The following is a 27,289-nucleotide window of genomic DNA, read 5'->3' on the forward strand; positions in this document are numbered from 1 at the left end:
TTTTTAGTGTGGAGCAAATAATCCCATTCAACAATCCAGTAAATAATTAAAAACAAAGCCTCAAATCCAAGGTTAGTCATAACAAGAGAATGAACCATTCAAATTTTCAAAACCATCTGTGTAAATAAGCATATGTACTGCATTATTATACCAATAAAATTGCTATGGTAGTCCCTGGCAAACTAATTTTTGTTGGACCAAATGCAACGGGCCGGTAAGCCAAACATGTAGATTTATGCACCTGTTTTTATCTCCTTGGGACTTTTCTTTACCAAAGAAGAGGACAACTGATCCATTTCTTATCCTCAATAACTGCAAAATTCACTAATCTATAAACTGTTCTTGCCCGAGCACAATCCACACACGTCTGGATTGAAATTTACAACACTAAGCGTAATTTGTTAACTTGGTCATTGGCAACTGTTACATTCATAGTTACTAATGAATGTAACTAACACGACGCCGAATGTTTACATGAGTGAAACAAACATTGGTACATAACGTCCGAGCATAGCATTTGCATGAGCTGATCAGAAGTCCTCAAGCATGTATCAAGTGTAACAACAGCCTCGAGGCAAACAAAAATCAAGGGAAATGGAGAAAAAGTGAAACAAAAACTCAACCATGTATAACACTACTTATTCCTTACAATCAGTAAACATCCTGGTAAAATATATCATAGCGAAGTCTTAAGAGAGACTAGAAAGAATATAAGGGAGCATATCTACCGACGCTTATCTCGACTGCGTAGGGGAGCAGAGGAGGCCTGAAGCATCTGCACCAACCACGGCAAGCTCACATATGGTACAAAGCTGCCCTTCGATCGAAGGAACAAACCGGGAGCCACAGTACGGGCAGGAAACATCCTTCTGGCCACGGTAGATTGGAACATACGTGGCGCCACAGACAACAAATGGATTTCTGTAGTCATAGTTCAGCTCAGAGCTATCCTTCTTGCCACTGCACTGCTGCTGCACCTGTCGAGCCCTCCTTGCTTGGGCCTCATTAGGGTTGTTCTCCAGAAGCATCCTTGCAAAGTGCTCTGCAGTAGCGAAGTTCTTTTGCTTGTAGCACAGACCCATAGCGCTTCCAAGCACAAGCCTCATATGAACTCTCTGAAGCTTGCAGTTAGTGAAGTAAGCCGCCAATTCTTGTTGGCGGTTGACATCATCTCTCAGCTCCTTCCTCTTAAGTTCCATCCTCAGGCCAAGAACATACTCCCTCACAATCTCGATCAACTCTTTCACTTCATCCACTTCCCTCCTCGAGTCTACCACGATAAGAGGGATGGTATGCAAGATGCTAAGGAACTGCCTCAGGGCTTCTGGGAACTTACCATCTGTGGTGGCCTTATAGGCAGCCTTGAGTCTGTCTTCCATTTGTGGGAAGGTGAAAACAAGTGCAGGAGGGCCTCTCACGTTAGGACTTGCAGACTCGCTCCAACCTTTCTCAACAGCGATTGGTATTATGGGGGCAGTTGCAAGTGCACGAAGATATGAGTGGCTGCCCATGTGCAGATCAACAAACAGGGGCTTGAGGGGAGCAAAGTTTTTTATGCCCAACTGGCGGCTAAGCAACCTCATTGCAGTGTCAAAGTTCCCTGCTGCGGCATGCTCCCCAGCAAGAGAAGATTTCTGAGTCCAAATCAGGCTGACAGGCATGCCTGGTGGAGGAGCAACGAAGACCGCTGAGCGTGCATTGCCAGCATTTTTAGGGGTCTCTGCTTCAGGCGGAAGTTCCAGATCTTCTAGGTCCCAACCACCTTCCTCGCCATCCTCCTCATTTGCTTCACCCTCCTCAGCATCAAAACCGTCACCACCATTTGCCATCGCTTCGCTTGCATCAACCATATCCAGGTCCTCATCACCCCAGTCAGCACCAGCAGCTTCATCGTCTTCCTCAAGTTCAGCCTTCCCAGTAGCATCCAGTCCACCCTCAAAGATACCATGCATCACCCTAAGCAATGGCCAATCACCACTGGCTGTAAGAGGAGCAGGGGGGATCAAAAGAGAGCGAGCTTTTCCTTCAGGAAGAGAAGGAATATTTTCACCCAGCTCAGCGGCAAGCCTATCAGCAATTTCTGTGAGCCCATGGGTGGTAGCAGTAATATAAGCAAGAGGTAGCTGTCCAGCATTCTCTAGGATCTCAACTCTCTTCAACGCATCACCAAGATACAGAGCATTGTGGAATTGACCCATCAGGTTATTGTTCTGTCCAGCAATTTTGCACATGAAACCCACCTTGTCCATGTAACCAGTAATAAGATATAGGAAAGCAAGCCTCTCAAAATTCTTCGTACGTTGGTATGCATATTCCACAATACCAACATTTCCCTGCCTCAGGGCCTCAATTCCCAACCTGTACCAGTGATCCTTGTCATCAATCTCTTTTGCAGAAGCAACTGCGATTTGGATGTTACCACTCTCAAGAGCAAGGTTAAATCTTGTCTTCTCATCTTTCACAAAGTGGAGGGCAACTTCTGGAAAGCCTTTCTGTTGTAAATAAGAAATCACAGCTTGCCCACACAGCTGGGAATTCTTGATCATACTCATCACATGATCATACCGTTTGCGTAGAAGGGCCAGCTTGAAAATGTACTCAGATGCATCAACTGTGACCAGCTTGTTCTTACCATCACGATCTAGACAGAATATATTGTTCCCAATAACCCTTGTTATGTATATAGGAACATCGAGGGTTTTAATAATCCCACTATCTCCATTGGGAAGGCAATACTTGATATGATTCAGGGTAGTGTAAATAAACACACCATTCTCATCCCAGGCACCACTTTTCACACGAATGGTTTCGTGCAGTGTACAGCGATGGACGAGCTTCTTGTTTGCTATAACCACTGCATGCTTGCTCAGCAGTGCGACAGATTCCATATCACTAGACCAAACAACATATTTAACAGAAGGTGCCTGGAGCTCACCAAGAATTAACCTTTGCTGCAGATCAAAGATGGTCACTCGGTCTTCGGCTTTGCACAGCAAGTTACCAGTCCCAGCATAATAAATTGCATCCGTGGCAATAGGAAGAGGGCTTTTCTTTACGATTTCATTCTTAAGATTCTTCACCAAAACTTGATTGCTACTCTTCTCAAGGACTGCAAACCTGTTGCGTGCCACGAAAACAGCTGACCCACCAGCTCCCTTCTTTGCATCCTGCAAATAGTCAGCCCTGCCAGCAGAATCCTTGGGAACAATGTAGAGTTCGTATGAGCCTCCATCCACATCAGAGCAAATCAGGACAGCATTTTCAGTTGGACTGTAAGATAGTGTCTTGGGTGACTGGTTCAAGCTCACTGATCCAGGTCTTCTTATTGGAGCAAGCTGAACTTCCTTCTGTGTGGTGAATTCAAAAAAACGAAGAAAACGGTCCTTCACATAGAAAACAGTATCTCCACTCACAGAGAAAGCTGGACGTTCCCTCTCCAATTTAAACACAATCATACCACTGTCATGACCAGCGGCAAGAAGATTCATCTCAGGGTGAGCAGAAAGAATCCAGAAACGATCATGTTCCCGCCTGAACGTTTGAATACCGGTTCGCTTTGTGGCATCCCAGATGCGAATGCTTTTGTCCTCTGAGTTGGACACAATGATGTCTTGCTTAGCATGGAACATCACGCATGACACATTATTCATGTGTCCCCGCAAAGTATCAACTTCCCAAGCCTTCGTGTCTGTCCAAAAAAATAGCACATTTAGATTACATTAATTCAAATACCTCAATAGCGGTTTGCTGCATATGCATATAGTTTTGTGTTTGGCCAGTCTAGCAATATGCAGAAGAATGAAGTGCTATGCAACAAGAATGACCACCTTTCATTCCAACCAAAGTGACAAACTAGAGGTCAGGAGCTAGTTACTAATTGAGTAATTGTGAAGCATGTTTCTTGCATTCAGCTTGTTCGGTAATTACTACTTCTGTGAAAGTATGATAAATTGAAGAAAACAAAAGGAATTCATAATAAAATCAAATCCATAGTTTGTAGTAATAATATATGGAAGGACAAATGAATAAAAACACAAATATGCAAGCGTTTATCCATGGAAAATGGTAATAGAAAAGTTTAAGGCCTTGTAGCAGTATTACCATTCATTCTCCATAGCTTCACTTGTCGGTCATCTGCCCCGGAAACAATGAGTGGCAATGTGGGGTGAAATGATGCCCAGTTCACCCCACGGTCATGCCCTTCCAACACATATTTTACAACTGCATCAACACCTCCAAACAGATCTGTGTTCATCTGGGTGAGACGCAGGATGTCATCTGCAGGTGACACCGTCTTCTTCCTCAAAGCACCAATATCCCAAACACGGACAGTCTGATCCAGTGATGCTGACACAACCAGGTCCTCCTTGGGATGGAATGATGCGCACATGACATAGTGGTTATGTCCAGTCAGCACAGCTACACATGTGCGTGACTGCCAGTTCCAGATCCGGATTGTCTGGTCATCACTAGCACTTACTATCCATGGGTATTCGTGGTGGAATTGCACGGTGCGAATATAGTCAAGGTGCCCGTGAAGTGTGAAGAGGCAGCGGTGTGTCTTGTAATTCCACACCTTAATCTTGTAATCATCACCTGCAATGCATCACAGAAATCTTAGAATAGTTCAGAAGTTCAACCATTCCGCATCCCAATCATATTAGTCCACCGAGCAATACGACCGGACACCAGTATGACTTCGTTTCAAGTTTCAACAGATCCCAAAGTCCAGGTTTCAACAAATTCCAAAGGTCCATGATGGCACCTTGCCATCGCTAACTTGCTACTTGTATCAGATTCACACTACAAAAGCTGATTCTCTCTGGTTGAGGGCTACACATCGACTCATTCTACTTCCTATCATATCTCTTCTACGGAAGGATTGCAAAATCGATGGAGATCCCGGTCATAAATAGAAACAAAATGTCACATGAAGGTTTCAAACTAACAATTCACCAAACAGTTCATCTTAAGCTAAGAGAATAGAACCAGCACCAGATCCAACCAACGAGGATCACTTGCACAACCACCACTGTACACGAAACGCGATCTAATCGCAAACCACGTACGCGTGGTATCTACCTCGAGTGTCCTCATTGCACCATGAAATGGATCACGCGGAAATCTAACGGCCACGCGAGACGTCCTCCAAATCCGAGGAGGAGGATCCGACCAAACACGCGTCGACGCCACACCCGACCCCGCGAGCGGCGAACCACCACAGCGAAAAAAAAAATGCTCGAGGCGGGCGAGATCTAGGCAGGGAGGAATCGATGTTTACCTCCGGAGACGAAGAGCGGCTGCGTGGCGTGGAAGTGGACGCCGCGGACGGGGCCGTCGTGCTCGTCGAAGCGGTCGAGGAGGGTGCCCATGCGGTAGTCCCACATCTGGATCACCCCGCTGTGGAGGCTGGCCAGGATCCATGGCCGCCGCGGGTGGAAGCTCAGCCCCTTCACCCGGTTGCTCTTCGTCTCGAACTTGGTCAGCATCTTCTCTAGCCGTCCCCCCGGCGCGACGGCGGCGGCGGCGGCGAAACCCCTCGCCGCTGAGGCGCGCGGAGGAGAGAGAGGGGGGAGGGGGGGTGGTATGGCGTTGGGTGGAGAGGACGAAGGTGTTTTTGAGATCTCGGGGTGGGAGGAGGAAGAAGTGGGGGGAGAGATCTGGGTTTCGGACGCGGTGGTGAGGTGGTGGGAGGCTTGGCCACCGTTGGATTCTGGAGACGGGGAGATCTGGGCCGTTGGTTCCGGTGTGGCCGTGTTGTCAGATTGGGGTAGACTTGTTTAGGGGTGAGTCAGCTTGGTCCGTAAGGTACCTGATGAATACTGTAGCTTCAGTACGAAGGCAGCGTTTTTGACTTGTCAGTAGCAGTAGAGAAAAAAAAAAGTTTAGGGCCATTTGAATCGCATGGTTGAAAGAAATGTAGGAATATAAAAAAGACAGGATTCTGATAAGAATTGAAGTGTAAAACAGAGGATTGCAATATACATGAATGGTCGTTTGATTAGAGCGCAGAAAAAAAACGCATGAATCGAATGAGAGAGATAGACTCAAAGGACATTTTCTAAGAGGTTGGAGCTCTTGCTAAAATTTTCCTCTAAAATCCACATGCAATGTGTCATTCCATAGGAATTTCATAGGTTTTGGAAAGCTTCAATCATTTGAATCAAAGTACCAAATAGAAAAATTTCCTATAGGATTTGAATCCTATGAAATTTCTACATAAATCCTTTGTTTCAAGAGGCCTTACCTTTTGTAGTTATGTCATTTATATTTAAAAAACAGGATATATCATATAAAAAATTATAACCATGCTAGTAGAAAAAAGGAATTTATAAGGCTGGTTATAACCATGGTTTATACTTATGCTAGTAGAACAAAGAGTTTCCATGTCTTAAAATGTCACAACAGATGCAAGCAAACAAGCACAACCATAATACTTGCCGATTTTGGCAGGTACAGTAGTATAGGAATGAGCGTTGGTTACTGCAATTGTTTCTCCGATGAATCAATAAGTGCATTATCGATTGGAATAAGATAACTTAATGGACGATCCTTCCCGAGTCTTCATCAACAACCAAGAGAAAACGATAGACATCAGAAAAGGTTAAAGGTGGTAAACAACATAATTCCATAAATGGAAGGGGACAAAAGACCTAGACAGTATATCACTATATTAGATCTAATCTTGTAAATACTTTATTTGAAAAACAAATCTAAAATATTCCTAAAATAAAATAGAAGGGCCTCCTCACCATCGACAAGGGTGCTAAAGACAGTAGGGAAGGGAAGGGGGACTAGATGGGTTGTGAGGACGAAAGCCTTCATGAATTAAATTGGTGATTCATGGTACGCTCTCGCTATGACATATTCCAGTTTACCATCCAAATCTATATAATACTTTATCTATAGATATATCCACCTAGTTTATTTGCTATAAAAAATCTAGCACATGAAGTTTAAAGTGCATCTAGGCTCTAATTCAATTTCAGTAATCAATGACTAGCGATTAGAGATGACTAACACCTTTGCATATAACTCTTTGGGCCTACATGTCATGTCAGTGGCTAGATATTATGGAACTTGGTCCCTAAGCTTTCTAAAAATCTTGAATAGGTCCTTATCTTCAACCACAAATAAGAGGAGTGTAATAAGTGGCGCGCTCAGCCAAGAGCCAAGGCATGCCCAGGGGACCTCCGTGGTCCCTTCGGGTGCAGTAGGCACATCATAGAGTGGCTAGAGGACGACGGGCGACGAGCTCCTGAAAAGCCGTGGCCATGATGCTTATGGTGGTGGGTAGGCAGTGCTCGGGTGGTAGAACGGCAATAGCTCTAGCAACTACATGCATAGGGAATAGGGAAACCGTAAGCAGGCTAGGGATTTTCTCACTTAGAAGGGCTTTTCCCGCACTTAGTGATGGCGGGAGGTAGCAGTGGTGCTTCGGCAAGATATGAACAATGTTGGTAGGCGCGGCTATTCGGGAAGGGGAAAACGAGATCAGTGCAACATGGGGAAAAAGGTGATGCACATGGTTGAAAGGTGATCTCACCGAGGACGTTGCGATAGGCTCTTGTGCTTACCAGCACCAATGATGGCTCCTTTATTCCTGACAAGAGAGAGAGCCATGAGCTCCCTCAAGTTGGAATAGAATGGGGCGAGTTGAGGAAAAGGAGTGCAACAGGAAGGTTTATGCGAGGGTTGCAAGCTCATTTCATGGCATTACTCTAATATGGCGACCTCAAGCCGTGTGGTGATGGAACGGGATTGTCGGGGGTACCGTGGTATCAGGGAGGAGCCAGGAGGATTGATAGCTTGAAATCTTTGGTCAGCATTGAAAGATTTGGTCGGTTTGACTTAGTCGGCACAAGAGGGACCGTATACGTTCAACGATTAGCGAGAAAGAAATAGAGTAAATTCCCTGTGTACCCCTGAAAACTCACTCAATCCCTTTCATACTCCTAAAATTTACCCGATCCCTTCTGTACCCCTGAAATTTCAATTTGATCCCTTCCATGCCCCTACCGTTACATTTTCCATCATTTTACTGTTACGTTTGGTTGCAAATGTCTTTTTTGCCCTTGATGCTTTAGGTTTAAATATAAGCTTCAAAAATAATTGAAAATTTTGTTTGAGTGCACATCGTGTGCATTTTATAAAACTAATGAGACTAAATAATTAGTGCAGAAAATTTTGACATAAATTTTGAAAATAAAATAAATGTAAAAAAAATAAAATTTTTATTTGAAATTTTAATAGGACAATGGATTTTTTTATCAGGAGCATTCATAAAAAAAAATGTTGTGAACATTGGTATACCTATCTTTATATGAATGCTCCTCATTTTTATGACCTTTTTTTAAAAAAATTAATACGTATTTTTTTATTTCATTATCTAAAAATATTTTTTTGGGATAAATAATGCATCGCACAACAAACTCATAACTATAATAGTCTCATGCGAGAAGCTTTTATATTTTTAATAATGTAATTCATGAATTTCTTTGTTCATCCAAGGGTAAAATGGTCATTTTTATAGAAAATACACGGTCAACTAACGGTCAACTGACGGGAGGGGTATGCAAGGGATCAAAATCAAATTTTGGGGGTATATAAGGAAGTAAGCAAAATTCAGGGGTATAGAAGGGATTAGGAAAAATTTCAGGGGTATATAAGGGATTTTCTCAAAGAAATATGGTGAGAGATGAGTGTTCAAAGGCGAGTAAAAAAAATTCTACAACCACATTGCATAATAAAAAAAATCAAATAATAATTTCATATAACTAGACTAGAACAAAGCTTAAGAGGTGAAAGGAGTTTTATGCTATGATTTAGTAGTCGTTGAGACCTATGTTACTCAAAATTTTAGACTCAATCTACGGGGTTTTTTTTTTGCCCACGGGTTGGTGGGTACGGGCGTGTAAAGAACGGACCATACCCATGTACCTAACGGCTAAGAGTTTTCGCCCGTCAATAGACTCATGGGTATAAGAGTTAGAACATGATTAGCTCCTAATAGAGTAAAAATCCGTCGGGTGTCGGGTCACGGGTCCCCATTGACATCTTTACTTCCAAGTCATCATGCATGGAAAAAAAAAACCAAAAATAATTTAGCGCATATGAATTTATGTACATCATTTTGAAGTTTTCACTACTTCATTTTCTTCTTGGATGTTGCGTCGATGATGAACAAATTGAATGAAGTTAAATTTCTATTTCAATGGTAGAATTTAATAAGTTTCTAATCCATGTTAAGCTAATCTTATTGAAGTATAATATTTTCTATAAGGTCATCGGGCTATGTGATGTATTTTGCCAAAAGTCTTCACAGTTTATTTATGGGTGATTTAACTACAATAAGTGGGAAAAGATTATTTGTTTAGATCTTGGTTTAAAATTCTAATTTGACTGAGTTGCTGGGGCATCACAATAATGGTAAAGATTATAAAATGTTTTTGTGAAGTCTGTTTGTTTTACTTCGGATCGAGTTGTCTTAGCCCCAGGCCCCAGCATGCTTTGTACCTTTCCTCCATGTATGAAAAATAGTCATGAGTGTTAACATTTTTATGTATTGTTCGTATATTATAATAACATCTAAAATTTACTAAAATGTACTTAGTATTTATTTGTGATTAGGAAAATCAATTTTGCTTTGATAAAAGTATTTTTCCTTGCATTTCATTTGCATAAAATGTTGTTACGTGGGTGCATGGTTTGGGATTAAAGACGTTTGATTTATTATATTTGCGTATGCTATGTTTTGATTTTCATTTATATGTAAAATAAACTATTAAAATGAGTTTTAACATTTTAAGGCAGCTAAATGCGTCCCCTCCCCGGTCCAGTCCCCGGCATTCTCAGCGGTGACGAGGGAAAGGGTACCCATCTTAGGATTTATTCCAATTACATCCTCCTATTATCAATCTAGGATATTTCTCCCATGGTGTTTCTTGAATCAGGTTTGGTTAAATTCTTTTGCTCTTTTTACATCTCTTGTTGGAGGTTATTTCGTTTGCAAGATTCCCAGTTCGCCAATGAAGCAATCAATGGCACCACCTTTAAGGTTAGGGTCACCGATTTGCTGATTTATCAAAGGAGTGAAGATAGTGGCCTGTGTTCCTTGATTTCTTTGTGTGCATGTTGGAGTTGGTTAGAGTTGTCTCACTATCCATTGTTAATAAGAGATTAAGCAGCAAACAAGAGACTAAAATGTGGTAAATTTCCAGTAGCATGGAAGGAATTTATCCGTTCACTAATGAATGATTACCGCGTCTAAGAGCATAGGGGTTTGACGCCGAACAAAGCTAGGCCTATATTTTTCAGTTAGGACAATCTATATATATTTTTAACTTTTCTGGCATGAACTTAATGTGTCTAATTGTACTTTGCCCCCAAAAGGCCTATGCCCAATACCTTGGATGTAAAGTGTTTTTTTTAGTCATTTACTCCCTCCATCTCAGAATATAGAGAGTTTTAACCCTTGACATGGCTATTAAGGAGAAGGGTAGAAAGACTTATTTGCCATCTTAGGATAGATGATGTGCATGTACTGACTATAATTAAAACAAGGAATAGTTAGGTAATATGGGTAGCTTAGTAGAAAAAATACAACCTATTACTAATACTATTTTGCTATATTTGAGACAAATCTTGAATTCTATAAGTTGTTATATGCTACATTTGAGATAACTTTTGAATTTTATATTTGAGATAACTTTTGAATTCTATATGAGGTTATATTTTAGTACGAAGGGAGTATGGGAAAATATGTAATGTAGTAGAAACCTAAAAACTACAGTTGGATTCAAAAAATAGCACCCGAGTGTAAATTTTTTACTCTTAATGACGTGAAAAAATCTCATACATTTATTTTTTTTATTTTTAGATCAATGATAATTATAAGTTTCTATTACATATGTGCATTTTTAGGTGCAACGGTAGTTTGCTGGGGGAGAATTGCTGTTTTTTTTTTCCAGTACCCAAGTTTACACTGCGCCAACAATACAAGGGAAATCTTTTCCCAGCATTTGGGTAAAGTTCTCTCTCCTACTTGGGAGCACCGGATTTTTTTTTCTCACCTATATAACTTTTTCTCAGAAGTTAACACATGACATGCTATGGAATTGCATAGTTTACTGCCCAAAACACTGTCCAGGCTACGACATTGTTCTGTTGTGCCGCAGCAGAAGCAACGAAAAATAGAACTGAAGCAGTACGTTCTAAGGACTAAGGACTTGTTTAGATGGGACTAAAACTTTTAAATCCATATTATATCGGATGTTTGGACACTAATTATAAATATTAAACGTAGACTATTAATAAAACCCATCCATAATCTTGGACTAATTCGCGAGACGAATCTATTGAGCCTAATTAATCCATGATTAACCTATGTGATGCTACAGTAAACATTCTCTAATTATAGATTAATTAGGCTTAAAAATTTTGTCTCGCAAATTAGCTTTCATTTATATAATTAGTTTTGTAAGTAGTCTATATTTAATACTCTAAATTAGTGTCTAAATACATGGACTAAAGTTAAGTCCCTATATTCAAACACCACCTAACAAACTATAATCCTGCAGGTCCTAGTTTAGGCCAAAGTTGGCAATGAACAACCAATTTGGAACTGAACAGCCCGCTTGAAGATTTACAACACACAGATCATTTGCTACTCCTAAAAGGAGCATAAACAAGTATCACAATTCTTTGTTAACCAAACAATCTTAAGGTGATCAACATTGTGAACATACAGTGTAACAAAAGCAAGCGTGGACGGTGACAATCACAAGCAACAGAATGAACAAAATAATGCGAGAAAGTAGCTCAATAGGATGACAATGAAAGTAACACCACGACAAAAAATTTCCAAGAGTGAAAGTAATATTGGTACATCAATTGTCCAGGGGTAGGCGCATAGGCCACCATGAGATGATCAAAAGTCCATATATGACAAGTGTAACAGCTGCCTCAAGGCAAACAAAAATCGAGGGAAATGAGGGGGAGAAGATACAAAAACACGACCATGTATACACTCCTCAATCAGTAAACATGCAGCTAAAATGTGAGATAGAGAATCCCTAGAATTTTAAGAGACTAAAAGAAAATGGGGGAGCTCTACCTTAGCACCACTTATCTCAACTGTGTGGGCGAGCAGACGAGGCCTGAAGCATCTGCACCAACCACGGCAAGCTCACATATGGTACAAAGCTGCCCTTCGATCGAAGGAACAAACCGGGATCCACAGTACGGGCAGGAAACATCCTTCTGGCCACGGTAGATTGGAACATATGTGGCGCCACAGACAACAAATGGATTTCTGTAGTCATAGTTCAGCTCAGAGCTATCCTTCTTGCCACTGCACTGCTGCTGCACCTGTCGAGCCCTCCTTGCCTGGGCCTCATTAGGGTTGTTCTCCAGAAGCATCCTTGCAAAGTGCTCTGCAGTAGCGAAGTTCTTTTGCTTGTAGCACAGACCCATAGCGCTTCCAAGCACAAGCCTCATATGAACTCTCTGAAGCTTGCAGTTAGTGAAATAAGCAGCCAATTCTTGTTGGCGGTTGACATCATCTCTCAACTCCTTCCTCTTAAGTTCCATCCTCAGGCCAAGAACATACTCCCTCACAATCTCGATCAACTCTTTCACTTCATCCACTTCCCTCCTCGAGTCTACCACGATAAGAGGGATGGTATGCAAGATGCTAAGGAACTGCCTCAGGGCTTCTGGGAACTTACCATCTGTGGTGGCCTTATAGGCAGCCTTGAGTCTGTCTTCCATTTGTGGGAAGGTGAAAACAAGTGCAGGAGGGCCTCTCACATTAGGACTTGCAGACTCGCTCCAACCTTTCTCAACAGCAACTGGTATGATGGGGGCAGTTGCAAGTGCATGAAGATATGAGTGGCTGCCCATGTGCAGATCAAGAAACAGGGGCTTGAGGGGAGCAAAGTTTTTTATGCCCAACTGGCGACTAAGCAACCTCATTGCAGTGTCAAAGTTCCCTGCTGCTGCATGCTCCCCAGCAAGAGAAGATTTCTGAGTCCAAATCAGGCTGACAGGCATGCCTGGTGGAGGAGCAACGAAGACCGCTGAGCGTGCATTGCCAGCATTTTTTGGGGTCTCTGCTTCAGGCAGAAGTTCCAGATCTTCTAGGTCCCAACCACCTTCCTCGCCATCCTCCTCATTTGCTTCACCCTCCTCAGCATCAAAACCGTCACCACCATTCGCCATCGCTTCGCTTGCATCAACAATATCCAGGCCCTCATCACCCCAGTCAGCACCAGCAGCTTCATCGTCTTCCTCAAGTTCAGCCTTCCCAGTAGCATCCAGTCCACCCTCAAAGATACCACGCATCACCCGAAGCAATGGCCAATCACCACTGGCTGTGAGAGGAGCAGGGGGGATCAAAAGAGAGCGAGCTTTTCCTTCAGGAAGAGAAGGAATATTTTCACCCAGCTCAGCGGCAAGCCTATCAGCAATTTCTGTGAGCCCATGGGTGGTAGCAGTAATATAGGCAAGAGGTAGCTGTCCAGCATTCTCTAGGATCTCAACTCTCTTCATAGCATCACCAAGATACAGAGCATTGTGGAATTGACCCATCAGGTTATTGTTCTGTCCAGCAATTTTGCACATGAACCCCACCTTGTCCATGTAACCAGTAATAAGATATAGGAAAGCAAGCCTCTCAAAATTCTTCGTACGTTGGTATGCATATTCCACAATACCAACATTTCCCTGCCTCAGGGCCTCAATTCCCAACCTGTACCAGTGATCCTTGTCATCAATCTCTTTTGCAGAAGCAACTGCGATTTGGATGTTACCACTCTCAAGAGCAAGGTTAAATCTTGTCTTCTCATCTTTCACAAAGTGGAGGGCAACTTCTGGAAAGCCTTTCTGTTGTAAATAAGAAATCACAGCTTGCCCACACAGCTGGGAATTCTTGATCATACTCATCACATGATCATACCGTTTGCGTAGAAGGGCCAGCTTGAAAATGTACTCAGATGCATCAACTGTGACCAGCTTGTTCTTACCATCACGATCTAGACAGAATATATTGTTCCCAATAACCCTTGTTATGTATATAGGAACATCGAGGGTTTTAATAATTCCACTATCTCCATTGGGAAGGCAATACTTGATATGATTCAGGGTAGTGTAAATAAACACACCATTCTCATCCCAGGCACCACTTTTCACACGAATGGTTTCGTGCAGTGTACAGCGATGGACGAGCTTCTTGTTTGCTATAACCACCGCATGCTTGCTCAGCAGTGCGACAGATTCCATATCACTCGACCAAACAACATATTTAACAGAAGGTGCCTGGAGCTCGCCAAGAATTAACCTTTGCTGCAGATCAAAGATGGTCACTCGGTCTTCGGCTTTGCACAGCAAGCTACCAGTCCCAGCATAATAAATTGCATCCGTGGCAATAGGAAGAGGGCTTTTCTTTACAATTTCGTTCTTAAGATTCCTCACCAAAACTTGATTGCTACTCTTCTCAAGGACTGCAAACCTGTTGCGTGCCACGAAAACAGCTGACCCACCAGCCCCCTTCTTTGCATCCTGCAAATAGTCAGCCCTGCCAGCAGAATCCTTGGGAACAATGTAGAGTTCGTATGAGCCTCCATCCACATCAGAGCAAATCAGGACAGCATTTTCAGTTGGACTGTAAGATAGTGTCTTGGGTGACTGGTTCAAGCTCACTGATCCAGGTCTTCTTATTGGAGCAAGCTGAACTTCCTTCTGTGTGGTGAATTCAAAAAAACGAAGAAAACGGTCCTTCACATAGAAAACAGTATCTCCACTCACAGAGAAAGCTGGACGTTCCCTCTCCAATTTAAACACAATCATACCACTGTCATGACCAGCGGCAAGAAGATTCATCTCAGGGTGAGCAGAAAGAATCCAGAAACGATCATGCTCCCGCCTGAACGTTTGAATACCGGTTCGCTTTGTGGCATCCCAGATGCGAATGCTTTTGTCCTCTGAGTTGGACACTATGATGTCTTGCTTTGCATGGAACATCACACAGGACACGTTATTCATGTGCCCCCGCAAAGTATCAACTTCCCAAGCCTTGGTGTCTGTCAAAAAACAGCACATTTAGATTGCATCACCTATTATCCCTTTAAATAATGCAATGGTGATAGTGGAAGTGAATGTTCCACACCCCACAAAGTTTGCAGCACATCTTTTTTACTTCCTTGAAGTTCTTTAGTTTGTTAATATCTTATTCTCATCTCTAAATCAAGTTTATCACAGAAAGGTCTACGGTGGTAAAACTGACACATATATATGTAGAGTAATGTAAAAATCATTAGTGCTACTTGTACCTAGAATAACAAAGATGAAGGGTGTGTTGAATGAAAAAGTCATAATTCATTTGTTTCAAACAATATTAGCACATGTACAATTCATCTTGCCTGTTGCAAGTAGCAATGCATGGTTATTTAGCTAGTTCAAATATTTTGATTGCTGGCATGCATATACTTTTTATTTTTTTTAAGTTTGAACAATATACAGAAAAGTAAAGTGCTATACAGCAACAATAACCACCTTTAGTCCTACTGGCACTAGTTTACTAACTGGAAACATCTCTTGCATTCTGCTTGTTTGCTGACAAGTTAGTTCAGATTAATGTAGACATGGGGGAAACGCTAATTAGTTCTTCTGTCAAAGAAAGACAAATCAAGGAACACAAAATAATTCATAATAAAAGCAGATGCATAATTCTGTAGCTCTGTTCTATGAAAAATGATGGATGCAAACAAAAATAATGAAGTTGTTTATCTAAGGAAAAAAAAGGATGTAGTAGCAGTATTACCATTCATTCTCCATATCTTCACTTGCCGATCATCTGCCCCAGAAACAATTAGTGGCAACGTGGGATGAAATGAAGCCCAGTTGACCCCACGATCATGCCCTTCCAACACATATTTTACAACCGCGTCAACACCTCCAAACAGATCTGTGTTCATCTGGGTGAGACGCAGGATGTCATCCGCAGGTGACACTGACTTCTTCCTCAAAGCACTAATATCCCAGACACGGACAGTCTGATCAAGAGATGCTGAAACAACCAGATCCTCCTTAGGGTGGAAAGATGCACACATGACATAATGGTTATGCCCAGTGAGCACAGCCACACATGTGCGTGACTGCCAGTTCCAGATCCGGATTGTCTGGTCATCACTGGCACTTACGATCCACGGGCACTCGTGGTGGAATTGCACCGTGCGAATGTAGTCAAGGTGGCCATGAAGCGTGAAGAGGCAACGGTGTGTCTTGTAATTCCATACCTTAATCTTGTAATCATCACCTGCAATGCATCACGGAAAACTTAGAAGAGTTCAGGAGTTGTTCGATCTTATTTTATGACAGTTCCAAATCATATGGGCCACTGTTATGCCAACAATACAGATGAAACTGGTGTGTGACTTAGTTTCAAGTTCCAACAATCCAAATGTTCCATGATTGCCAACCCCACCATTGCTATGGTATCAGAAATACAACCATGGAAGCTGCTACTCTTCAGTTAAAGCTATAGATCGACTCTCATGTTTGAAAAGATTGTAAAATCGATGGAGATCCTGCCATCCTGCTGGTCATAAACATGAACCAAATGGCCCCTGAAGGTTACAAACCAACAATCCACCGAACAGTTCAGCGTAAGCAGATATGATAAAGCTCGCAAGCACTAGATCCGACTAACCCAACCCACCAACCAGGATCCTTGACAACCAACCACCACTCCAAATCAAACGCGATCTAATCGGATCACAGAGACAACTAGAGGCCTCGAGACGTCCTCCGATCCAGGGCAGGATCCGAGCGAAACAAGCAACACGCCACGAAGCCCATGCCCGCCGCCCCGCGAGGGAGAGAGATCTAGCGGGTCTACTCACCTCCGGAGACGAAGAGCGGCTGCGTGGCGTGGAAGTGGACGCCGCGGACGGGGCCGTCGTGCTCGTCGAAGCGGTCGAGGAGGGTGCCCATGCGGTAGTCCCACATCTGGATCACCCCGCTGTGGAGGCTGGCCAGGATCCATGGCCGCCGCGGGTGGAAGCTCAGCCCCTTCACCCGGTTGCTCTTCGTCTCGAACTTGGTCAGCATCTTCGCTTGGCCCTCCCGCCCCTGATCGTCGTCTCCGGCGACGGCGGGCGCGGCGGCGGAGGCGAACCCCTAGCCCCGGAGGCGGAGACGAGCGGAGGAGAGGGGAGGCGCTGGATCTGGGGCGGGGTGGAGGGAGGAGAGAGAGAGAGAGGATGGCATGGTTGTGAGATTGCCACTTAAGCAGTCACTTCCGATCTTAGCCGTTCAAGGTGCAATCAACGGCGGATGCATTTCCCTGTTTTCCTAAACACCAGAACCGAGAGAACGGACAATATGCCACTCTATACGTGGGGATTCGATAAAATGCCACTCAATATGATGCACCGGATAAAATGTCACTCAGTATGTTGGTATCAGGTGAAATACCACTTTGAACCTATGTTGATTTATTTTTGGATGAAAAGAATGCTTGTTGTATCAATCAAATTGGCCAGACGCCCATTTTGATTTGATATCAGCGTAGTTGGCCCATTTTGATTTGATATTAGTGTAGTTGGCCCATTTTGATTTGATATTATTGTAGTTCAACCGGCTAAATTTCTTGTGGTAAAACCAACCCCCTAAGTTTAAGTCCTAGTCTTGACGTTAGTGCTTATAATTATGGCTAGTTATTATTTTCCAGTGATAGATAATGAACCCGCCAACAATGAAATGCTCGTGGTGACTTCGTCAATCTTACCGACCCAATCTTTCGGAGGTGCTCATAGAGGTAAGGTGAGTGCCGTGTGCACGTTATAAATGCTTGTGTTTGTACTGTGTTTCAAAAAAATATATGCCTTACCAAATTATTGATACCTTAAAAGTACTTTAGTTCCTATTAAAAAGCACTTTGGTTAGTGTTTGGTTTGCTATTAAAGTGTTCCAATAACACATGTCTATATTGCTTTTTTAAAAAAGTTAGTGCTCGTAGTGAACTTGCCACATCACCTACTCTCATTATAAATTTTACAAAATACCCTTTATTAAATGTATTAATATTAAGAAACAATCAAATCTAAATGAATATCTGTCAGGATTACGGATAAGACATATCTCGTATCCTACAATTAACCAAGTATATTAGATCGGTATACCTCATATCCCAAGATATGTTTCTATATGCGATAAGGACATATATAAAATATTATAGGAAATATCCTTATGAGCTGGAGACTACTAGAGTCCTACTCGGGAAGGACTAGGACTATTCTATATCGTGCAGGGTTCATTGTTTCCGAGTTCAACTTGGAGACTAAGGCAATCCACGGTATAAAAGGCATACCCCTGGAGGGGTTCTGGATTATCGAATCATAGCGCCAACACGCCGACCATAGTTTTCGAAGCCGAAGGACCCAAGCTGAAGCCGCCGGGAGATCTCATCGAACAATCTCGACTAGGGTCTCGTCGGTCTCAACGAGTTCGTATGTTCTCTCTGTATTCTGTGGTCTTCCATATCAATCCCATATAAACTGAATTAGGGTTATTATTTTACGAGGGGCCTTAACCAATATAATCATTGTATTTTGTCTATTTTAATGTCGTATCGTATAGATCATCGTACCAACATACCCTAATACCCTATTTATCTGGTCTACGGGTATCCCCCGTTGACAATATCCATATATAAAATCAAAATAAGGGGAATATTTCCTATAGAAAAGGAATGAGTAACACATTTCATGAAAAATTTATTTTAGAAAATATTGTAATGTATTTTCTTTTATCCGTAGCAAAACATATATATTCAATTAGTAGATAAAAACAAATTGGCAGTACTGAAATTTGCATGTGTTGACATTGCTAATATTTTGTCATGGTAGCAAACTAAATAAGCCCACCATCTTGCCAAAATTTTGTTTAAAGAGTGGCCACGTCTTAGGCAAGATAGTAAATATTAAACCATGGCATGATTGAATAGCTGCTTTTAAAAAGTTAGGAAAGTATAGTAGAAATTAAGCAAACACCCTATGCTTCTGTTGTGTCAATGATTTCTTAAGACAGATTTTTGATGGTACACCAAAGCTTCAGTGTAGAGGATTAGGATTAGTGACTTTAATTAGACATGTTGTTTTGCGTCGTGACGGAGGTTCAAACGTCCCAACGTCAAGAAAACTAACTTCCCAACTTTAGCAATTGATTGCATGCTGCTCTCTTTGAAGTTTGGACCATACATACATACATACATACATACATACATACATACATATATATATATATATATATATATATATATATATATATATATATAATAAGCTAAAATTGGAACGATGTGATGAAAAAGTTGAAAGTTTATGTGTAGAAAGTTTTGATGTGATGTAAAAGTTGGAAGTTTGAAGAAAAAAGTTGGGAACTAAACTAGGCCTTAGGTTTAAAAAAATTGCAAGTCAAGATTTAAAACTTTTAACTTAGTTTTAAAAACTTTCAAGTGAAGATTTTAAACCTTAACTCAAATTTAAAAACTTTTAACTAAAATTTTGAAAGCTTTTTGGATTTGAAACAAAATCAGATCAATATTTGAAAAATATCAACTCAGGTATGAAAACTTTTAAATCAAAATTAAAAACTTTCATCTTAAAATTCAGAACGTTCAAATAAAATTTGAAAACTTTCATACCAAAATTCAAAATATTCAACTCAAATTTAAAAAAACTATCAACTGAAATTGGAGATGAGAATATTTAATTTCTAAACTAAAAAAATAGTGAAAAAAGTCAAAAACCGCGTCTGGTCAATTAGCTTTGGAAAGAGTACGAATTACCCCCTCACCCACCCCGTACTATCGTGGTTGACCGAATTACCCCCTAAACTCAAAAACCAGATATCTCTCACCATGAACTTTTAATACCGGATAAGTTACCCCCCTCGATCCAATCCATTGTAAGCAAAGAAGTCATCTAAACTCGAATATTGGATTTCAAATCCCGTCTGGTTTTCGCGCCTCGATCAATGAAATCTCACTCTAATACTGAAACTTTCAGGCTCTCGAAACACTCACTTCATAGCACATAATATGCTATGGTCCTTCAACCCTTCACAACCAAGACTATCGACGACTCAACAAGAAAAGAAATTGACAACATTAAATATTTTTTACATAATAACAAATTTTATTGAAGTTAATCAATTACATAAAAACGATAACCATCAATACCCTTTTACAGTATCATATGTCATACACTACCCGAATTCCCGAAACCATGTTCAACGTTCCTTTCCATTCAGACAGATCCAGCAGGCTCAGCCTCCTCTCGGTTGCACAGCACAACACTAGGCATAAAATCTCATCATCTTCTTCTCGTTTTCCACACGCATGCTTTTCAAACTGCTAAACGGTGTTTTTTTTAAAAAAAGCTTCAATACGAAAGTTGCTTAAAAAATCATATTGATTCGTTTTTTAAAAAATTAACAAATACTTAATTAACCACACGCTAATGGACGGTTCGATGAACGCATCAGGTTGGGAAGCCAGGCTTCCGAACGCAGCCTAATCCAGCGGCGGAGTACTGCCCAGGAGAAGCGTTCTGAACACATGCCCCCTCCTGAAACGGCAGGAACATGGACGTGGGCACGTAACAGCCTGTGAATGCAGCCAAACACCGCTGAAAATTCCCAACAAACTTCGCCCGTTTCCAAAGGCTGCTACGACTTCACCATAAACAAAAGTCACCTACCCACAGCAAGAAGCACTCACTGATGACTAATCCCTGAGAGAACTTATCAGCTAAACACAATCAAGTAGTGTAATCAACAGCTGGAACAGATTTTGCCCAGCACTCCATCCATCCGTTCCGAAATAAACTACACTAAAATAAATAATGTGTTATTTATATGACAGTACCTTGTCGCAAAATAAAGATATTTCTCCACATATCTCCTCCTATCAACCAGTCACAACCATTTTCTTTCACCCATTTTTATCTTCTTAACCAATTACACCCTTCCTCTAATCATTCTTACATATTTTCTTAATATCTATATTAACCCTATAAATACTTATTTTTTGAAATAGAGAAAGTATAACAAATATTGATATATCCTTAGTTTAATTTATTTTAAAACGGAGATATATCTTAGTTTTTTTTTTTGCGTGACAGCCTGACAGGCAAGCGTGAGACAGACCCCGTGAATGTGTGATGCCCCCCGAGTGCCCAGGGACCCTACCTACCTCCACCTGCGACAGCTGCTGCTGCTGCGTGAAGGCACGCCCATGACGAACCTAGGACCTCGTCTTCAGTGTCGCCATCACCCGGCAGCACATGAGCACACAACAACTTTGATCATCATCATCACCATTGTTATGCATCTTATCCGGTGGAGATTGGAGAAACTGATTGAGATCCTCCTCGTTGTCGTCGTGGATGGAAGGAGGCCTTCTTTCTTTCTCCGCGTCAGCAGGCTGATCGCTCAGTTTCGGTCCAAAAGCAAAAGAGAGAGAGACATCGCATTCTCAGATTCTCCGCATCGTCTGTGGTACAGGAAATTTGCGTGGAAAAATTGGTCGCCGAGCAGGTGAGCGAGCGAGTGACCGCGATTTCGGTCGTGTTCTTGTCCGTAAGTCTGTCCGAATTTATCAGATTGATGCTGCAGATTGCGTTCAGGTCTTTCGACAGTCCAACTGTAACATCCGCGGTTCATCACACTGTAACTTCACACGCCAACAGCTCAGACATTTCTACCAGGAGACGAAACGAATAGATTGACAGCTCAAGACACGCTAAGCAACGATATTGGAACACTTCATCAACAAAACTCGGGTCACCTTTGGAAGCTAGTAACTGTACAGGATTTTCACCGGAACTAGTTCAATTCCCGTGAGAAAATCCTCCGAAAATCCTTATTCCATAGGAGGGATCAAGCTGAAGACGATGGGCATTGATCATCCTTATGGATCAAGCTGAAGACAATGAGCATTGACCATCATCAATTTTGCAGCAGGAACAACAGCAAACAACAGGGAAGCAGTGAGTCCTTTGCAGTTCTTGCTTGAAATCAACCACTACAATGTCAAAAGATCTAGGCAGAAGCTAAAATGATCAATGATCAATACAGTCATACACTGAAACAAGAAGCACAAACCCGGACAGTATCTCCCCCGAATCAAAACGATCAACTAAAAATTGCATTGCAATTTCTGGGCGTGCGTGACAACAGATACAGGATACACCACCGGGAAGCAAAGGCTGCTCCGGCGACAAAAGGGTAGCAGCAACACCACGAACTGAAAACACACCACCTCCGGCGGCAACCGGCAATCGCCGTCGTCGTCGCCGTCATCGTCATCGTCCAGCACCTACACACGCTCCTCCCTGAATTAGAACAACACGAACGGAGAAAGAACTCCACATGAAACAACAGCAGCAGCAGCAGGAAACTTGAGTGAAATGTTAGCGATTCCTCTTTCGGCCTTGGGCTTGGGCGTCGTCGTCTCACACGAAGCCGACCTCGGCGAACTGCGGGCGCGGCTTGGCCGTCGCGCCGGGGCGCGTCGGCGGCGGCGGCACCATCCCTTCCGGGAGAGGGTTCTTGCGCGGGCGCCCTCGCGGGCGTGGGATCTTGGGCGGCGCGTGCGGGTCCCGCGGCTTGGGCGGGCGGCCACGCCGGCGCGGCACGGCGGGGGCGGCGGCGGCGACGGAGCCGTCGACCGGCGCACCGACGGGGACGGGGACGGGTGCGGCGGCGGCGGGTACGGCCGGGTAGCCCGGGGGGCGCACCTTCGGGGGACGGCCGCGGCCTCGCTTGGGCGGAGGAGGCGGCGGTAAGTCGTCGGCCGAGTCATCATCGGCGAGGAACTCCTCCTCCTCCTCCTCCTCCTCCGCCACCGCCGCCGCCGCCGCCGGATCCGCCGGCGGCGGCGGCGGAGGAGTCGGGCGGAGCGCGTACTTCCCACCCGCGACGGCGACGAGCTCCCCGGCGGCTGACATCCGGGAGAGGTGCGCCGCGACGAGCGCGGGGTGCGACGGCGGGAGGAGGCCGCCGCCGCCGCGGGCCGCCTCGATGCGGCGCGCGATGGCGGCCTGGCTAGACCCGTTCTCCTCCGCCAGCGACGCGATCGCCTCCACGATCATCTGCAGCAAAGAGAAGGAGAAGACAACCCAAGAAACCCGGTCAATTCCGCCACAGATCTGGGCATCTGGCCAGGAACAGCTAGGGTTTAGAAAGAGAGCGTGCCTCGGGGTAGGAGGGGAGGACGAGGTCGGCGGCGCGGTGGCCAGTGGAAGTGGAGGTGGCCATGCCTGGCTGGCTGGCTGGCTGGCTCCCTCCCTCTCGTAGGGTTGGGGTGGCGGGGGCGAGGGGCGCTGTCTCCTTCCGGCGTTGGTGCTGCGCTGTGCGCGTGTGGGATTTGGGGCCGCCGCGACGCGGATCTGAGAGGAGAAGGGGGGTTGTGGTTGTGGTCTTGTGGATGTGGGGGGGAATGGAATGCAAGTACAGTTTAGACAAGGAATCTGTCGGGTGGTACCGGGCCGGACGACCGGTCGCGGCTGCACGCTCTACTCCTCCTGTGACTCCGGTCCGGTTTAGGGGGTGTTTGGGATAGGAACTTCTTTTTTTTTTAGAGAGAGAGAGAGAGAGTTTAGCCCCTCTCTCCCAAACAGCCCCTTAGTCTATTCGCAAGCTTAAATTCTACTCCCTATGTACTAAAAAAAACTCAATTTAAAAGAGAGAAAAAAACAGCTAATGAGAAGCTCCTTTGTCGTGCAGTCTTGTACCTAGCTTTGATCGCTTGTCTTATTTATTTTTTAAAAAAATTAAAAACATAAGTCATGCATAAAGTACTATTCATATTTTATTATCTTATAATAATAAAAATACTAATTATAAAAAGTTAGGTACGGAAACTTATGGTTGCATTTAAAATATGACGGATGTAGTAGTTGGTAATAATTTGGATAAGCTAGGAAACTCAGCTTCTTCTAGTTTCTAATTCATTTTATGAATTCTACAACTATAATTTCTTAAAATCTAAATAAGAACCTAAATTGTTTAAGAGAGCCTCTAGCAGCTGAGGATTTTAGAAGAAACTGCAGCTACGAAAACTTCTGCAAACATACCCTCTCAGTCCGGTCTTAGTCTCCGGTCTTACTCCGGTCTGATCGGGCTGGTTCGGCCGGCTCGGTTCAGTGAGCTGGTGATTAGTATACTAGTAGGATTAATATATACAGTGATAAGCATTGTTTGAGTGGTAAAGTGGTTTGGCTAATTGGCTCGTATGGTCGCATCTGGTTTGTGGTTTGTGAAAGTGTCAACTGGGCAAAGGATAGTCTCATCAGATGCTGGCGAGTTTGGCGGTCGTTTTCACGTGACTTGTGACGGTGGTGGTGTTGCGTGGTAGCAACAGCTGGTTGATCCTTTTTTTGTTACTAGTTTGGCTAATAGTGGATTTTATTTAATCTCTGGTTTCTTTATTAAAAAAACTTTTAAGCTCTGAAGGGGTCAATATCGTTTGAGTGCCTATTTACTTTGATCAGCGGAGGCTCATAATTTGCGGTAACTGGTGCTCTCTTTGTACAGCTTTAAATTCAAAAAAATTTTGAGTTAGATTTTCCTAAGAGCAAGTACTAGAAGCCTCTAAACACAAGCCCAATATATCATGTAAACTTAGATAATAACGTGGAGGAGAGAAAAAGAATAGAGAGATGACTAGAGTATCCACTTCTTATGCAAGGAACAACCTCCATAGAAACTCTAAAAATAATAGAGAAAGAGATAAATTGATTGGTGAAAAATATATTGGGACTAGTGTCCTACAGGCAATATACTGTATATGTTAGTTTTTAAATTTAAGAGTATATAATATCGATAAATAAGAGCTGATCACTGCCTCTACTATAAAACTTGATCTAACTTAATAAATCCATAGATCTAGAACTATGATTACGTTGATAACATTTGAATAAAACATTCTGCTTTCATTTCAAATGAAATTTAAAATTTTAAATATCTATAACATGCAAACTTATTTTTTTCTGTGGATCTGAGATATGAATCTATACCAAACATGATATAGGTAGCCGAATGTCCATGATATTTACTATAACTAAAACCTTGAATGTTCATGCCAAGTGTAAGAACATCTTTAGACCTTTTCAACTCTGTTCATACCGTTTTATATATAGATACTCGCACACAATTTGCGTTTTTAATAGTATTTTACTCACATTAGGGATTAGGGATTTATGGTTAGTCTTTGTCTATTATGCAAAGAATGTGTTAGAGAACGCATATCCATGTTACATGTGCGTATTATTATAAAAAAAACTTTAGTCATTTCATTTTTTTTAAATCCCCGTTTGCTCTTTCCAAATAAATGCTTCTACTCATTTATTGGAAACAAATGCTAATTCTGTCACAAATTAGAATAACTCATTTTCCCGATGCAGTATAAAAATGATGCGCTTATTTACTGGGGTTATTTTCTTCATTTTTTTAAACAACTATGCGCATGTAAAAAGATAAAAAGAGATTTATTTAACGTGCAGTCCATTACTTCAGTGGGCCGCGTTCTGCGCGAGAAAAGGATTGGAAAAAGTACACCGAAGGTCCCTCAACTTGGCAATGGGATACAAAACATCCTTGAACCGTAAAACCAAATATGCTGGGTCCGTTAACTATACAAAACTAGTCATCAGAGGCCCTTCCGCGGTTTTTATCCGTGTTTTAGTCTACTTGACGGCTGAGTCAGCGTGGGACCTACGTGGACCCCACATATCAGCTGGGCACGTCATCACCCTCTCCCTTTCTCCTCTCTCTCTCTCTCTCACTCTTCTCTTATCTTCTGGCGACTGGGCAAGCCGGCCGGAGGCGACGGCGCAGGGCGGCCCAAGGGGCACCTCTTCAACCGGGCGCCGTCGCCGCACCAGAATGGCGGCCAGAGCAGGCGAAGCGGCGACGGTGGCGGGCGAGCACGGTTGCGGAGAGGCGGCGTCGGCGGGCGAGAGCGGTGCGGCATCGGCGGGCTGGAACGATGCGACGTCGGCAGGCGAGAGCGGTGGCGGCGGAGGGAGCGTGCCTGCTCATTGGCGACGTCACGGGCGCGCAGCTCCCGGATCTCGTCCTCCCACCTCTCCACCCTCTCCTCTCCTTGTGGATCCTGCACACGCCAAATTCACAAACAAACCAGATTGCATCGATTGATTATGCTGCTCGTCATCAAGCAACCAACCAAACCAATTATTTTATTAGCGGGTGTGTGTGTCCATGGCCATGGCTATGGATGGTGGTCTTACGAGCAGAGGCGATCCTCGAAGTCGGCGGCGAGGTTCTTGAACAGCTCATGCCCCGCCTCCAGCATCTCCGACACCTGCATTGGCATTGCAATCTCATCGATCGATGAAAAATTCAGAATGACAAATAGCGAAATCAATGAATGGAGAGAGGTGGACCTGGCGAGTGAAGGCGTCAATGGCGAGGAGGATGCGCTGCACGTGCTCCTCCGTCTCCGCCGACGCCGCCACCACCTCCTCCTCCTCGGCGACGGCCATGTCGTCCTCCGTCTCCGTCATGGGCCCGGTGGTGATGTTGACGGCGACCCCGGAGGAGGCCGCCACTCCCCCTCCCGCGCTCCCCTGGCTCAACCATCTCCTCCTCTCCCTGTCCTCCGTTGCCCTGCACGCATCCATCCATCCATCCATCCCAAAACTCAGATCAGATTGAGCCATCAAATTTTCGACCCAAATCAAAAATCAAATGCGCCTCAACAACTGAACTGATTGAGACAGTAGATGAAATGGAACAAGTCGATCGGAACGGAATCGCGTGGCCTTGGTTCGATCAAAGCAACGAACGCAGCTGACGACCGAATCCAATCCCCCAGAACGAACGCAGCTGCATGGACTCGCGGACCACGACCGCCGCCGCCTCTGCTCCATCGATTCCCGGGTGCACTCGCCGCCAACACCTCACCCGCCGCCAACCACGACCGCGCGGCCAGCCCAGCCCCGCGTGAGCGCCGCATCCACGACCGCCTGCCGCTGGTCTCCCGCGCGGTCCGCCGCCTGCGCCATCCTTTCCCCATGCCGGAGAGTGTGATCGGGGAGGACGAGCCCGCCACCGCGTTCACCCGCCGCCGCCGCCTCGCCCTTCCGCCACCCTCCCCTTCTCCCGTGCTGCATCGTCGGCCGTCGGAGAGAAGAGTGTGTGAGAGAGAGAAACAGCAGAAAAGGGAGAGGAGGGAAAAGATATACTGACATGTGGGACCCACGTG

The 27,289-nt window shown here is 43.8% G+C and overlaps 3 protein-coding genes and 1 pseudogene across 3 annotated transcripts; all 4 read right to left on the reverse strand.

The window, feature by feature from the left end:
* Positions 1–314: 314 nt before the first annotated feature.
* Positions 315–5,632, reverse strand: LOC4333885 (coatomer subunit alpha-1-like). Its single transcript, NM_001418589.1, has 3 exons — positions 5,282–5,632; positions 4,102–4,596; positions 315–3,688 (listed from the first exon to the last, which is right to left on the reverse strand). Exons 1-3 carry the CDS (start codon positions 5,487–5,489, stop codon positions 735–737), a joined length of 3,657 nt encoding a protein of 1,218 aa, NP_001405518.1. The 5' UTR covers positions 5,490–5,632; the 3' UTR covers positions 315–734.
* Positions 5,633–11,841: 6,209 nt separating this feature from the next.
* Positions 11,842–17,253, reverse strand: LOC4333886 (coatomer subunit alpha-2-like). Its single transcript, NM_001418590.1, has 3 exons — positions 16,902–17,253; positions 15,821–16,315; positions 11,842–15,080 (listed from the first exon to the last, which is right to left on the reverse strand). Exons 1-3 carry the CDS (start codon positions 17,107–17,109, stop codon positions 12,127–12,129), a joined length of 3,657 nt encoding a protein of 1,218 aa, NP_001405519.1. The 5' UTR covers positions 17,110–17,253; the 3' UTR covers positions 11,842–12,126.
* Positions 17,254–22,037: 4,784 nt separating this feature from the next.
* Positions 22,038–23,492, reverse strand: LOC4333887 (HMG-Y-related protein A). The gene is made up of 2 exons (XM_015777683.3): positions 23,257–23,492; positions 22,038–23,153 (listed from the first exon to the last, which is right to left on the reverse strand). Exons 1-2 carry the CDS (start codon positions 23,317–23,319, stop codon positions 22,515–22,517), a joined length of 702 nt encoding a protein of 233 aa, XP_015633169.1. The 5' UTR covers positions 23,320–23,492; the 3' UTR covers positions 22,038–22,514.
* Positions 23,493–25,531: 2,039 nt separating this feature from the next.
* Positions 25,532–26,856, reverse strand: LOC9266700 (uncharacterized; annotated as a pseudogene).
* Between the last annotated feature and the right edge of the window lie 433 nt (positions 26,857–27,289).

The sequence above is a fragment of the Oryza sativa genome, chromosome 3 (genome assembly GCF_034140825.1).
Source record: "Oryza sativa Japonica Group chromosome 3, ASM3414082v1".
NCBI classification, from domain to species: Eukaryota; Viridiplantae; Streptophyta; class Magnoliopsida; order Poales; family Poaceae; genus Oryza; species Oryza sativa.

Bases quoted from the DNA above. Each gene is read 5' to 3' on its own strand.
- LOC4333885 (NM_001418589.1), bottom strand. From the start codon at position 5,489: ATGCTGACCAAGTTCGAGACGAAGAGCAACCGGGTGAAGGGGCTGAGC. The intron at 4,597-5,281 runs GTAAACATCGAT...GATGCATTGCAG, and splicing joins GCCGCTCTTCGTCTCCGGAG to GTGATGATTACAAGATTAAG. The intron at 3,689-4,101 runs GTAATACTGCTA...TTTTTTGGACAG, and splicing joins GAAGCTATGGAGAATGAATG to ACACGAAGGCTTGGGAAGTT.
- LOC4333886 (NM_001418590.1), bottom strand. From the start codon at position 17,109: ATGCTGACCAAGTTCGAGACGAAGAGCAACCGGGTGAAGGGGCTGAGC. The intron at 16,316-16,901 runs GTGAGTAGACCC...GATGCATTGCAG, and splicing joins GCCGCTCTTCGTCTCCGGAG to GTGATGATTACAAGATTAAG. The intron at 15,081-15,820 runs GTAATACTGCTA...GTTTTTTGACAG, and splicing joins GAAGATATGGAGAATGAATG to ACACCAAGGCTTGGGAAGTT.
- LOC4333887 (XM_015777683.3), bottom strand. From the start codon at position 23,319: ATGGCCACCTCCACTTCCACTGGCCACCGCGCCGCCGACCTCGTCCTC. The intron at 23,154-23,256 runs GCACGCTCTCTT...TCTTTGCTGCAG, and splicing joins TCCTCCCCTCCTACCCCGAG to ATGATCGTGGAGGCGATCGC.